We start from the raw sequence: 14,341 nt of genomic DNA, 5'->3' as shown, positions 1-14,341 counted from the left end.
ATCTACCTCCAGACACTACTACTACTATTGATCTGGGACTGTGTCATATCTACCTCTAGACACGACTACTATTGATCTGGGACTGTGTCATATCTACCTCTAGACACTACTATTGATCTGGGACTGTGTCATATCTACCTCTAGACACTACTACTACTATTGATCTGGGACTGTGTCATATCTACCTCTAGACACTACTACTATTGATCTGGGACTGTGTCATATCTACCTCCAGACACTACTACTACTATTGATCTGGGACTGTGTCATATCTACCTCTAGACACTACTATTGATCTGGGACTGTGTCATATCTACCTCCAGACACTACTATTAATCTGGGACTGTGTCATATCTACCTCCAGACACTACTATTAATCTGGGACTGTGTCATATCTACCTCTAGACACTACTATTGATCTGGGACTGTGTCATATCTACCTCTAGACACTACTATTGATCTGGGACTGTGTCATATCTACCTCTAGACACTACTACTATTGATCTGGGACTGTGTCATATCTACCTCTAGACATTACTACTATTGATCTGGGACTGTGTCATATCTACCTCTAGACACTACTATTGATCTGGGACTGTGTCATATCTACCTCCAGACACTACTATTGATCTGGGACTGTGTCATATCTACCTCCAGACACTACTACTACTATTGATCTGGGACTGTGTCATATCTACCTCTAGACACTACTATTGATCTGGGACTGTGTCATATCTACCTCTAGACACTACTACTACTATTGATCTGGGACTGTGTCATATCTACCTCCAGACACTACTATTGATCTGGGACTGTGTCATATCTACCTCCAGACACTACTATTGATCTGGGACTGTGTCATATCTACCTCTAGACACTACTACTACTATTGATCTGGGACTGTGTCATATCTACCTCCAGACACTACTATTGATCTGGGACTGTGTCATATCTACCTCTAGACACTACTATTGATCTGGGACTGTGTCATATCTACCTCTAGACACTACTATTGATCTGGGACTGTGTCATATCTACCTCTAGACATTACTACTATTGATCTGGGACTGTGTCATATCTACCTCTAGACACTACTATTGATCTGGGACTGTGTCATATCTACCTCCAGACACTACTATTGATCTGGGACTGTGTCATATCTACCTCCAGACACTACTACTACTATTGATCTGGGACTGTGTCATATCTACCTCTAGACACTACTATTGATCTGGGACTGTGTCATATCTACCTCTAGACACTACTACTACTATTGATCTGGGACTGTGTCATATCTACCTCCAGACACTACTATTGATCTGGGACTGTGTCATATCTACCTCCAGACACTACTATTGATCTGGGACTGTGTCATATCTACCTCTAGACACTACTACTACTATTGATCTGGGACTGTGTCATATCTACCTCTAGACACTACTATTGATCTGGGACTGTGTCATATCTACCTCTAGACACTACTACTACTATTGATCTGGGACTGTGTCATATCTACCTCTAGACACTACTACTATTGATCTGGGACTGTGTCATATCTACCTCTAGACACTACTATTGATCTGGGACTGTGTCATATCTACCTCTAGACACTACTATTGATCTGGGACTGTGTCATATTTATCTCTAGACACCAACACATATTGATCTGGGACTTTGTCATATCTACCTCCAGACACTACTATTGATCTGGGACTGTGTCATATCTACCTCCAGACACTACTACTACTATTGATCTGGGACTGTGTCATATCTACCTCTAGACACTACTACTACTATTGATCTGGGACTGTGTCATATCTACCTCCAGACACTACTACTACTATTGATCTGGGACTGTGTCATATCTACCTCTAGACACGACTACTATTGATCTGGGACTGTGTCATATCTACCTCTAGACACTACTACTATTGATCTGGGACTGTGTCATATCTACCTCTAGACACTACTATTGATCTGGGACTGTGTCATATCTACCTCTAGACACTACTATTGATCTGGGACTGTGTCATATCTACCTCTAGACACTACTATTGATCTGGGACTGTGTCATATCTACCTCTAGACACTACTACTATTGATCTGGGACTGTGTCATATCTACCTCTAGACATTACTACTATTGATCTGGGACTGTGTCATATCTACCTCTAGACACTACTATTGATCTGGGACTGTGTCATATCTACCTCTAGACACTACTATTGATCTGGGACTGTGTCATATCTACCTCTAGACACTACTATTGATCTGGGACTGTGTCATATCTACCTCTAGACACTACTACTACTATTGATCTGGGACTGTGTCATATCTACCTCCAGACACTACTATTGATCTGGGACTGTGTCATATCTACCTCCAGACACTACTATTGATCTGGGACTGTGTCATATCTACCTCTAGACACTACTATTGATCTGGGACTGTGTCATATCTACCTCCAGACACTACTATTGATCTGGGACTGTGTCATATCTACCTCCAGACACTACTATTGATCTGGGACTGTGTCATATCTACCTCTAGACACTACTACTACTATTGATCTGGGACTGTGTCATATCTACCTCTAGACACTACTACTACTATTGATCTGGGACTGTGTCATATCTACCTCTAGACACTACTACTATTGATCTGGGACTGTGTCATATCTACCTCTAGACACTACTACTATTGATCTGGGACTGTGTCATATCTACCTCCAGACACTACTATTGATCTGGGACTGTGTCATATCTACCTCCAGACACTACTACTACTATTGATCTGGGACTGTGTCATATCTACCTCTAGACACTACTACTACTATTGATCTGGGACTGTGTCATATCTACCTCTAGACACTACTACTATTGATCTGGGACTGTGTCATATCTACCTCTAGACACTACTACTATTGATCTGGGACTGTGTCATATCTACCTCCAGACACTACTACTACTATTGATCTGGGACTGTGTCATATCTACCTCTAGACACTACTATTGATCTGGGACTGTGTCATATCTACCTCCAGACACTACTATTGATCTGGGACTGTGTCATATCTACCTCTAGACACTACTATTGATCTGGGACTGTGTCATATCTACCTCTAGACACTACTATTGATCTGGGACTGTGTCATATCTACCTCTAGACACTACTACTACTATTGATCTGGGACTGTGTCATATCTACCTCCAGACACTACTATTGATCTGGGACTGTGTCATATCTACCTCCAGACACTACTATTGATCTGGGACTGTGTCATATCTACCTCTAGACACTACTATTGATCTGGGACTGTGTCATATCTACCTCCAGACACTACTATTGATCTGGGACTGTGTCATATCTACCTCCAGACACTACTATTGATCTGGGACTGTGTCATATCTACCTCTAGACACTACTACTACTATTGATCTGGGACTGTGTCATATCTACCTCTAGACACTACTACTACTATTGATCTGGGACTGTGTCATATCTACCTCTAGACACTACTACTATTGATCTGGGACTGTGTCATATCTACCTCTAGACACTACTACTATTGATCTGGGACTGTGTCATATCTACCTCCAGACACTACTATTGATCTGGGACTGTGTCATATCTACCTCCAGACACTACTACTACTATTGATCTGGGACTGTGTCATATCTACCTCTAGACACTACTACTACTATTGATCTGGGACTGTGTCATATCTACCTCTAGACACTACTACTATTGATCTGGGACTGTGTCATATCTACCTCTAGACACTACTACTATTGATCTGGGACTGTGTCATATCTACCTCCAGACACTACTACTACTATTGATCTGGGACTGTGTCATATCTACCTCTAGACACTACTATTGATCTGGGACTGTGTCATATCTACCTCCAGACACTACTATTGATCTGGGACTGTGTCATATCTACCTCTAGACACTACTATTGATCTGGGACTGTGTCATATCTACCTCTAGACACTACTATTGATCTGGGACTGTGTCATATCTACCTCCAGACACTACTACTACTATTGATCTGGGACTGTGTCATATCTACCTCTAGACACTACTATTGATCTGGGACTGTGTCATATCTACCTCCAGACACTACTATTGATCTGGGACTGTGTCATATCTACCTCTAGACACTACTATTGATCTGGGACTGTGTCATATCTACCTCTAGACACTACTATTGATCTGGGACTGTGTCATATCTACCTCTAGACACTACTACTACTATTGATCTGGGACTGTGTCATATCTACCTCCAGACACTACTATTGATCTGGGACTGTGTCATATCTACCTCCAGACACTACTATTGATCTGGGACTGTGTCATATCTACCTCTAGACACTACTATTGATCTGGGACTGTGTCATATCTACCTCCAGACACTACTATTGATCTGGGACTGTGTCATATCTACCTCCAGACACTACTATTGATCTGGGACTGTGTCATATCTACCTCTAGACACTACTACTACTATTGATCTGGGACTGTGTCATATCTACCTCTAGACACTACTACTACTATTGATCTGGGCATGTATGTGTTAAGTGTCTCAGAGTAGGAGTTCTGATCTAGGATCAGGTCCTCCCTGTACGTATAATCTTATTCATTGTTGTGTACAAGGCAAAACTGATCCTAAAATCAGCACTCCCACTCTGAGTCACTTGATACATACTGAATCCTGTCTAACACTAAATGTAGTTAGTGACGTTGTCCTCTCACCGCCGTCTCCTATGAAGTCTTCATGTATTAACGGCATGTCCAACCGTATTCTCTTGAGACAGGTCTGAGAAATAAAACATTCACATCATCATCCTTACTACTGGTTATAACAACAAGAGCCTGTCAGTCTGACCTGGATGTTGGTTATAACAACAAGAGCCTGTCAGTCTGACCTGGATGTTGGTTATAACAACAAGAGCCTGTCAGTCTGACCTGGATGTTGGTTATAACAACAAGAGCCTGTCAGTCTGACCTGGATGTTGGTTATAACAACAAGAGCCTGTCAGTCTGACCTGGATGTTGGTTATAACAACAAGAGCCTGTCAGTCTGACCTGGATGTTGGTTATAACAACAAGAGCCTGTCAGTCTGACCTGGATGTTGGTTATAACAACAAGAGCCTGTCAGTCTGACCTGGATGTTGGTTATAACAACAAGAGCCTGTCAGTCTGACCTGGATGTTGGTTATAACAACAAGGGTGTGTCAGTGTGACCTGGATGTTGGTTATAACAACAAGAGCCTGTCAGTCTGACCTGGATGTTGGTTATAACAACAAGAGCCTGTCAGTCTGACCTGGATGTTGGTTATAACAACAAGAGCCTGTCAGTCTGACCTGGATGTTGGTTATAACAACAAGAGCCTGTCAGTCTGACCTGGATGTTGGTTATAACAACAAGAGCCTGTCAGTCTGACCTGGATGTTGGTTATAACAACAAGGGTGTGTCAGTGTGACCTGGATGTTGGTTATAACAACAAGAGCCTGTCAGTCTGACCTGGATGTTGGTTATAACAACAAGAGCCTGTCAGTCTGACCTGGATGTTGGTTATAACAACAAGAGCCTGTCAGTCTGACCTGGATGTTGGTTATAACAACAAGAGCCTGTCAGTCTGACCTGGATGTTGGTTATAACAACAAGAGCCTGTCAGTCTGACCTGGATGTTGGTTATAACAACAAGGGTGTGTCAGTGTGACCTGGATGTTGGTTATAACAACAAGAGCCTGTCAGTCTGACCTGGATGTTGGTTATAACAACAAGAGCCTGTCAGTCTGACCTGGATGTTGGTTATAACAACAAGAGCCTGTCAGTCTGACCTGGATGTTGGTTATAACAACAAGAGCCTGTCAGTCTGACCTGGATGTTGGTTATAACAACAAGAGCCTGTCAGTCTGACCTGGATGTTGGTTATAACAACAAGGGTGTGTCAGTCTGACCTGGACTTCTTTCTTGCCGCCTAGCGTCTCCAGTTTGTCTATGAAGTCTTCAAACTGTAGTTTGGGGTACAGCCTGTGAGCCCAGTTCTCCATCCTCTGCATCAGCACCCGCAAGTCCTCAGCCTGGTGGAAAACACACATACAACACACCCTTTAGCTGCTGTGGGAGTCAACTGGCTAACCTTTCGGCAATCATCGATGCCTTTCACTTTGAGTAAAAAAACAGACAAAACAGACCATCTGCCCAACAGACACAATACTTGAATCTGCTGTTAGCCTTTACCTCATGTCCTTTGCCTTTGAAATGAACGTTGTCAAACAGGGTGCGAAGAGCCGGAAGTCCTCTTTCTGATGTCAGCCTGGAGTAAAACATGTTAACAAAAACACCAGCTATTGAACTTCAAACATCAAACAGCTCTGCAATGTTGCTGCAAAGACAAAGAGAATCAACAATGACTTGATCATCAAAAGCATTGTTTTTTAAAGTCCTTTGATTGTTACAGAACAGGGACAATATGCCAAAACCCAACAAAACCAGACATTGATTTTCATGGTCGGGTATAAATGAGCGTTTGGATTAGGAAAGTTCTCTCTCATGACCTGTAAAAGCTATAATGTTGAATAAAATTATATTTGAACTTACTTTACCAGTTGTCTGTGTGGTTGGTCCTTTTGCAGGTAGGAATGTGGAGACAGTGAGTATATTTACATGCACACTAACAATTCCATATTAAACTGATTATGTCAGAAGGTCGAGTATGGCATGTAAAAACCTTACTCTGCTTATCTTAAATCAGCGTACGGTCAAAGTAAGCATACGCCGATAAAAACAACAGCTTTTCTGAGCAATCTTTCAAATTATTAGGACGTGTAAACACCTTAATCGGCGTTCCAGTGGTGTATTTGATCTGCACCTGTGCTGGGCACCAGCCGAGAGCCTCCCTCTTTAGTGAAGTGAGTTCAGAACAACTGAATATATGGGTTTTAGAAATAGTTCTCACATACAAACTTTATAACATGTTTGCTGTGGTAGAATGTTAATTTAGACTGGTGATGATCTGCATTTATCAGAGAGACATCAGGTAGCCTTTTCAGATGTCTCCATGGAAACAGAGTTATTATTATTATTAGGGAAATCCTTCTTCTTACAAAGCATGTAAACGTTTTTAAATCAAACCATTATATTTGACTATCCATAATAAAATCACATTATTGTGTGCATGTAACCGTACTCAATATATCCACAGGAAAGTAGAATTACACAACTGTTCAAATCGCTGGTTGTGCGTTTATATTTCTATCACCTGATGCAGGAGACACATGCACACTAGCCCAGCCTGTTTACATGGTTCTGCTGCATGCACACTAACCAAGTCTGTTTACATGGTTCTGCTGCATGCACACTAGCCCAGCCTGTTTACATGGTTCTGCTGCATGCACACTAGCCCAGCCTGTTTACATGGTTCTGCTGCATGCACACTAGCCCAGCCTGTTTACATGGTTCTGCTGCATGCACACTAGCCCAGCCTGTTTACATGGTTCTGCTGCATGCACACTAGCCCAGTCTGTTTACATGGTTCTGCTGCATGCACACTAGCCCAGTCTGTTTACATGGTTCTGCTGCATGCACACTAGCCCAGCCTGTTTACATGGTTCTGCTGCATGCACACTAGCCCGGCCTGTTTACATGGTTCTGCTGCATGCACACTAGCCCAGCCTGTTTACATGGTTCTGCTGCATGCACACTAGCCCAGCCTGTTTACATGGTTCTTCTGCATGCACACTAGCCCAGCCTGTTTACATGGTTCTGCTGCATGCACACTAGCCCAGCTGGTGCACCTGTTTACATGGTTCTTCTGCATGCACACTAGCCCAGCCTGTTTACATGGTTCTGCTGCATGCACACTAGCCCAGCTGGTGCACCTGTTTACATGGTTCTGCTACATGCTTTACGTTATAGAAATCTGAACACACTACCAGCGCTTTGAAAAATTGATGTAATTATACTTTCCTGTGAAATATATTGTCTCACATTTCTACCATCAAAAGGACCAGCCACACGGACAACCGGTAAAGTACGCAACAATATCATTTTATACAACATTCTGGCTTGTAGAAGTTCCTGATCCAAACGCTCATTTATGCCCGTCTCCAGGCTAATACACAGTACCTCTGAGAGTCCAGTTTAGGCTGTGGTCTCTTCACGCCTCTCCTCTTGGCAGCAGGGACTTCGGCCAACTTGGAGATCTCTCCGCCCTCCTCCCCTGAACAACATCAACAGCCATCAATAGAAAGTATATCTACCCATTATATTGTCCGTGATGTCAGTAAGCAGGAAGTCTCCCAGCGGTGTATATAATAATAATGTCATATCAGTCTACCTGTAGGCCCACAGGTTTGTGTTGGGTATTGTGTGTGTAGTCTGGTCCCTGATCTGTTTGTGCTCATAATAAGCATGACAGTAACCATGGCAGTCGGCAAAATAGCACAACCATATCTGGAACCAGGCTAGGTACTGGTGAGCTATAGTTGTCATTGTCCTCACCTGTAAAAGGATCTCCTCCCTCTCCTGGTGAGAAGGGAGGGGGGAGAGGAGGAAAGGTCTCCTCATCTATGTTGTCATAGTCAGGAATGTCAAACAAGCCATTCTCCATTGGATCTAGCATGGTTCATTTATCATTGGGCTCCTGCAAGGAAGAAGAGGGGGATTACATTTCACCTTTTATTGTCATGTTCACGAGTACAGTGAAATGCCTTTCTTGCCAACTCCTTTCCCAACAATGCAGTAATCAATATATAGCACTACATACAAAAACACACAAGAAATAAGAAGACGGGAAAGTAAGTAAGCTATATATATATACAGCTACCATAACTTCACCTAGCTCTCGGCCTCCCCGCCTACAGTCGTCGGCCATTCTGCCTCCCCGCCTACAGTCGTCGGCCATTCTGCCTCCCCGCCTACAGTCGTCGGCCATTCTGCCTCCCCGCCTACAGTCGTCGGCCATTCTGCCCCCCCCCCCCCTACAGTCGTCGGCCATTCTGCCCCCCCGCCCACAGTCGTCTGCCATTCCCCCCCCCCCCCACAGTCGTCGGCCATTCTGTCCCCCCCCTACAGTCGTCGGCCATTCTGCCCCCCCCGCCCACAGTCGTCTGCCATTCTGCCCCCCCCACAGTCGTCTGCCATTCTGCCCCCCCCTACAGTCGTCTGCCATACTGCCCCCCCCTACAGTCGTCGGCCATTCTGCCCCCCCCTACAGTCGTCTGCCATACTGCCCCCCCCCTACAGTCGTCTGCCATTCTGCCCCCCCCTACAGTCGTCGGCCATTCTGCCCCCCCCTTACAGTCGTCGGCCATTCTGCCTCCCCGCCTACAGTCGTCGGCCATTCTGCCCCCCCCTACAGTCGTCGGCCATTCTGCCCCCCCCTACAGTCGTCGGCCATTCTGCCCCCCCACAGTCGTCGGCCATTCTGCCCCCCCCCACAGTCGTCGGCCATTCTGCCCCCCCCTACAGTCGTCTGCCATTCTGCCCCCCCCTACAGTCGTCTGCCATTCTGCCCCCCGCCCACAGTCGTCTGCCATTCCCCCCCCACAGTCGTCGGCCATTCTGTCCCCCCCCTACAGTCGTCGGCCATTCTGCCCCCCGCCCACAGTCGTCTGCCATTCTGCCCCCCCCACAGTCGTCTGCCATTCTGCCCCCCCCTACAGTCGTCGGCCATTCTGCCCCCCCCCACAGTCGTCGGCCATTCTGCCCCCCCCTACAGTCGTCTGCCATACTGCCCCCCCTACAGTCGTCTGCCATTCTGCCCCCCCTACAGTCGTCGGCCATTCTGCCCCCCCCTTACAGTCGTCGGCCATTCTGCCTCCCCGCCTACAGTCGTCGGCCATTCTGCCCCCCCCCCTACAGTCGTCGGGCCATTCTGCCCCCCCCTACAGTCGTCGGCCATTCTGCCCCCCCCCTACAGTCGTCGGCCATTCTGCCCCCCCCTACAGTCGTCTGCCATTCTGCCCCCCCCCTACAGTCGGTCTGCCATTCTGCCCCCCCTACAGTCGTCTGCCATTCTGCCCCCCCCTACAGTCGTCTGCCATTCTGCCCCCCCCTACAGTCGTCTGCCATTCTGCCCCCCCCTACAGTCGTCGGCCATTCTGCCCCCCCTACAGTCGTCGGCCATTCTGCCCCCCCCTTACAGTCGTCGGCCATTCTGCCCCCCCCTTACAGTCGTCGGCCATTCTGCCCCCCCCTTACAGTCGTCGGCCATTCTGCCCCCCCCGCCTACAGTCGTCTGCCATTCTGCCCCCCCCGCCTACAGTCGTCTGCCATTCTGCCCCCCCCACAGTCGTCGGCCATTCTGCCCCCCCCCACAGTCGTCGGCCATTCTGCCCCCCCCGCCTACAGTCGTCTGCCATTCTGCCACCCCCCCACAGTCGTCGGCCATTCTGCCCCCCCCACAGTCGGTCGGCCATTCTGCCCCCCCCTACAGTCGTCTGCCATTCTGCCCCCCCCTACAGTCGTCTGCCATTCTGCCCCCCCCTACAGTCGTCGGCCATTCTGCCCCCCCCTACAGTCGTCGGCCATTCTGCCCCCCCCTTACAGTCGTCGGCCATTCTGCCCCCCCGCCTACAGTCGTCTGCCATTCTGCCCCCCCCCACAGTCGTCTGCCATTCTGCCCCCCCCCTACAGTCGTCGGCCATTCTGCCCCCCCCACAGTCGTCGGCCATTCTGCCCCCCCTACAGTCGTCTGCCATATTGCCCCCCCCTACAGTCGTCTGCCATTCTGCCCCCCCCACAGTCGTCTGCCATTCTGCCCCCCCTACAGTCGTCGGCCATTCTGCCCCCCCCTTACAGTCGTCGGCCATTCTGCCTCCCCGCCTACAGTCGTCGGGCCATTCTGCCCCCCCTACAGTCGGTCGGCCATTCTGCCCCCCCTACAGTCGTCGGCCATTCTGCCCCCCCCCCTACAGTCGGTCGGCCATTCTGCCCCCCCCACAGTCGTCGGCCATTCTGCCCCCCCCTACAGTCGTCTGCCATTCTGCCCCCCCCTACAGTCGGTCTGCCATTCTGCCCCCCCCTACAGTCGTCTGCCATTCTGCCCCCCCTACAGTCGGTCTGCCATTCTGCCCCCCCCTTACAGTCGTCGGCCATTCTGCCTCCCCGCCTACAGTCGTCGGCCATTCTGCCTCCCCCGCCTACAGTCGTCGGCCATTCTGCCTCCCCGCCTACAGTCGTCGGCCATTCTGCCTCCCCGCCTACAGTCGTCTGCCATTCTGCCTCCCCCCTACAGTCGTCGGCCATTCTGCCCCCCCCCCCCCCCAGTCGTCGGCCATTCTGCCCCCCCCCACAGTCGTCGGCCATTCTGCCCCCCCGCCACAGTCGTCTGCCATTCTGCCACCCCCCCACAGTCGTCGGCCATTCTGCCCCCCCCACAGTCGTCGGCCATTCTGCCCCCCCCTACAGTCGTCTGCCATTCTGCCCCCCCTACAGTCGTCTGCCATTCTGCCCCCCCCTACAGTCGTCTGCCATTCTGCCCCCCCCTACAGTCGTCGGCCATTCTGCCCCCCCCTTACAGTCGTCGGCCATTCTGCCCCCCCCTTACAGTCGTCGGCCATTCTGCCCCCCCCCTTACAGTCGTCGGCCATTCTGCCCCCCCGCCTACAGTCGTCTGCCATTCTGCCCCCCGCCTACAGTCGTCTGTCATTCTGCCCCCCCCACAGTCGTCGGCCATTCTGCCCCCCCCTACAGTCGTCGGCCATTCTGCCCCCCCCTACAGTCGTCGGGCCATTCTGCCCCCCCCCTACAATCGTCGGGCCATTCTGCCCCCCCCTACAGTCGTCGGGCCATTCTGCCCCCCCCTACAGTCGTCGGGCCATTCTGCCCCCCCCCTACAGTCGTCGGCCATTCTGCCCCCCCCCTACAGTCGTCGGCCATTCTGCCCCCCCCTACAGTCGTCGGCCATTCTGCCCCCCCCTACAGTCGTCGGCCATTCTGCCCCCCCGCCTACAGTCGTCGGCCATGCTGCCTCCCCCCTACAGTCGTCGGCCATTCTGCCTCCCCCCTACAGTCGTCGGCCATTCTGCCTCCCCCCTACAGTCGTCGGCCATTCTGCCTCCCCCCTACAGTCGTCGGCCATTCTGCCTCCCCCCCTACAGTCGTCGGCCATTCTGCCTCCCCCCTACAGTCGTCGGCCATTCTGCCTCCCCCCCTACAGTCGTCGGCCATTCTGCCTCCCCCCTACAGTCGTCGGCCATTCTGCCTCCCCCCCTACAGTCGTCGGCCATTCTGCCTCCCCCCTACAGTCGTCGGCCATTCTGCCTCCCCCCTACAGTCGTCGGCCATTCTGCCTCCCCCCCTACAGTCGTCGGCCATTCTGCCTCCCCCCCTACAGTTCCGACGTTGTATTTTAAAGTTTAGAAAAGTGAATAATCGTCACTTGCGACATGGCTTTGGAAACGTGTTAAACAGGGTCAAGACCCCGCATCTCGCCTGTTGTGTATCGGAGAAAACCTGCCCCGACAGACTGGGGCGAAGGACTCTGTCTCCAGGTGTCGACGTACCGCTAGCTACTCCAGTACAGGGCAGGCGGGGGCGACACTGTCTACTAGCTTGTACCTGTGTACAAGAGTCCTCCTTAGGACAAGCTGGCTACGCTAGCACACTGTGTCCTTCGCTCCCGCCTCCTGTGGACAGGAGACCTCCTTAGGACAAGCTGGCTAAGCTAGCACACTGTGTCCTTCGCTCCCGCCTCCTGTGGACAGGAGACCTCCTTAGGACAAGCTGGCTAAGCTTGCACACTGTGTCCTTCGCTGCCGCCTGCCAAAGCCGTCTAACAGAACTGCAGGAAAACAGTGGCCGACAGGCAGGGACGAAGGACACTGTCTAACGGTGTGTACTATCTATAGCTAGATAGTACACATCGTTAGACACCGCTTCCTTCTTCTGTGGGATTTATCGGTATCCAACGTTATGGTGTATTACCGCCAGCCACTGCCTACCGGAGTAATAGCTTAAAAATGGACCAATGGAAGTATAAAGAGAGGTTCCTGCAACAGTTTTAAAAACCTACTGTAGCAGTTTAACAGCTATGTATGCCTCTATCTGACTAAACTACACTTCCTGAGGTACACAGGTGTTGGAGCATGGTATATGGCTAGTTAGCACAGGTTGTTGCCTCGTCTTCCAGAAACAAGCGCTGTAACATGGAGAAATGGCCGGGTGGGAACACTAACCAGAACAGGGCACGTATCCATTTAAATTTGACAAATATTTCTCGCTGATATGAAAGGTACTTATTCTTACAAAACAGCGACGCGTGTTAATGTAGACTGAGCGTTGGGATCTTAAAACCCCCCTGTAGAAAACGCCTTTGTCCAATGAGTTATGTGTAATGTATTGGAGTCATCCAGGACTAAGAGACATTTGTAACACTGGCTTATGCACCTGATTTACAGCCAGTGTCATTCTGAGTTTTACTAGCTAACGTTAGCTAATAACTTACCGACTGGTTGGCTCACATTCTATGGCTTAACATAGCCAAGTTAGCTAACATAGCTAGCTAGGTGCAATATTAGCTACACACAGTCAACGTTTACAACACAGATAAACAACGTCGTAACCCGAATAAAAAGCCAGGCTTCTGGATTGATTGGCTAGCGGCTAACTAACTTTTCCAGCTGTCATGAGTACTGTAGTTAGCGTAGTAGCTCGTTACCGCGCTATGTTAGCTAGCTAGTTGTTGTTTGTTGCGGGAAACTGATAGATTCAACAAATTAAGCGACATCCCATCAATGTGATGTGGGAAATACATCATAAGACAGTGTCGTTGTTAGTATGTGGAGGAGAACTATGTCTGGGGTACTTTACCTGGCAAATGAACAGTTGCTATTCCAGTGGCTACTGTATTATTTTTGTTCGTCCACTTTTGTCTTCTGCCGGTTTTTTGCAAATGCACCAATCAACTGTTTGGTTCCTCGTACCAAGAGCCAATCATGTGTCGTCAAACTATCTGTTGGCGTTGGGAATAGAAAAGGGGGTTTGGTTACACTGCCCTCTTCTATATGTCTGGAATGTCATGTAAGTGACTATGTAATGGCAAAAATATATATATTTCCACCTTATTAGACATAGCTACAAAAAGTAACTGCTTTTAACAAACTGTTGGCCTATTCTAACTGTTTTGTTTCAATCAAAGCACAGATTTTACCTAGTGGCCTGCCACCTGAGAGAAATGCAACCATTCGCACAATCAACCTGAAATCTCATAAGAAATGATGATGTGGTTTTTTTTGTCTTGGAGTAGCGTTGTACTATGCTATTATATTGAAGTATGTTACTTAGAATACTAATTACGGAGAGGCTACATTTCCCCGAATTCTC

At 48.9% G+C, this 14,341-nt stretch overlaps 1 protein-coding gene across 1 annotated transcript in view; it reads right to left on the bottom strand.

Annotated features, from left to right (window-relative positions):
* Positions 1–14,043, bottom strand: part of tipin (timeless interacting protein) — a 48,299-nt gene extending 34,256 nt beyond the window's left edge. The window contains exons 1-6 of the mRNA XM_045689662.1: positions 13,829–14,043; positions 8,516–8,657; positions 8,141–8,234; positions 6,254–6,329; positions 5,971–6,093; positions 4,758–4,821 (exon numbers count right to left, since the gene is read on the bottom strand). Coding sequence (XP_045545618.1) covers positions 4,758–4,821; positions 5,971–6,093; positions 6,254–6,329; positions 8,141–8,234; positions 8,516–8,636 — 478 coding nt within the window. The 5' untranslated portion in view covers positions 8,637–8,657; positions 13,829–14,043. The remainder of the gene's footprint in view (positions 1–4,757; positions 4,822–5,970; positions 6,094–6,253; positions 6,330–8,140; positions 8,235–8,515; positions 8,658–13,828) is intronic.
* Between the last annotated feature and the right edge of the window lie 298 nt (positions 14,044–14,341).

Source organism: Salmo salar, chromosome ssa11 (genome assembly GCF_905237065.1).
Source record: "Salmo salar chromosome ssa11, Ssal_v3.1, whole genome shotgun sequence".
Classification (NCBI taxonomy): domain Eukaryota; kingdom Metazoa; phylum Chordata; class Actinopteri; order Salmoniformes; family Salmonidae; genus Salmo; species Salmo salar.
Note: the sequence above shows the minus strand (reverse complement) of the source record. Positions and strands in the feature narration are given on the sequence as shown.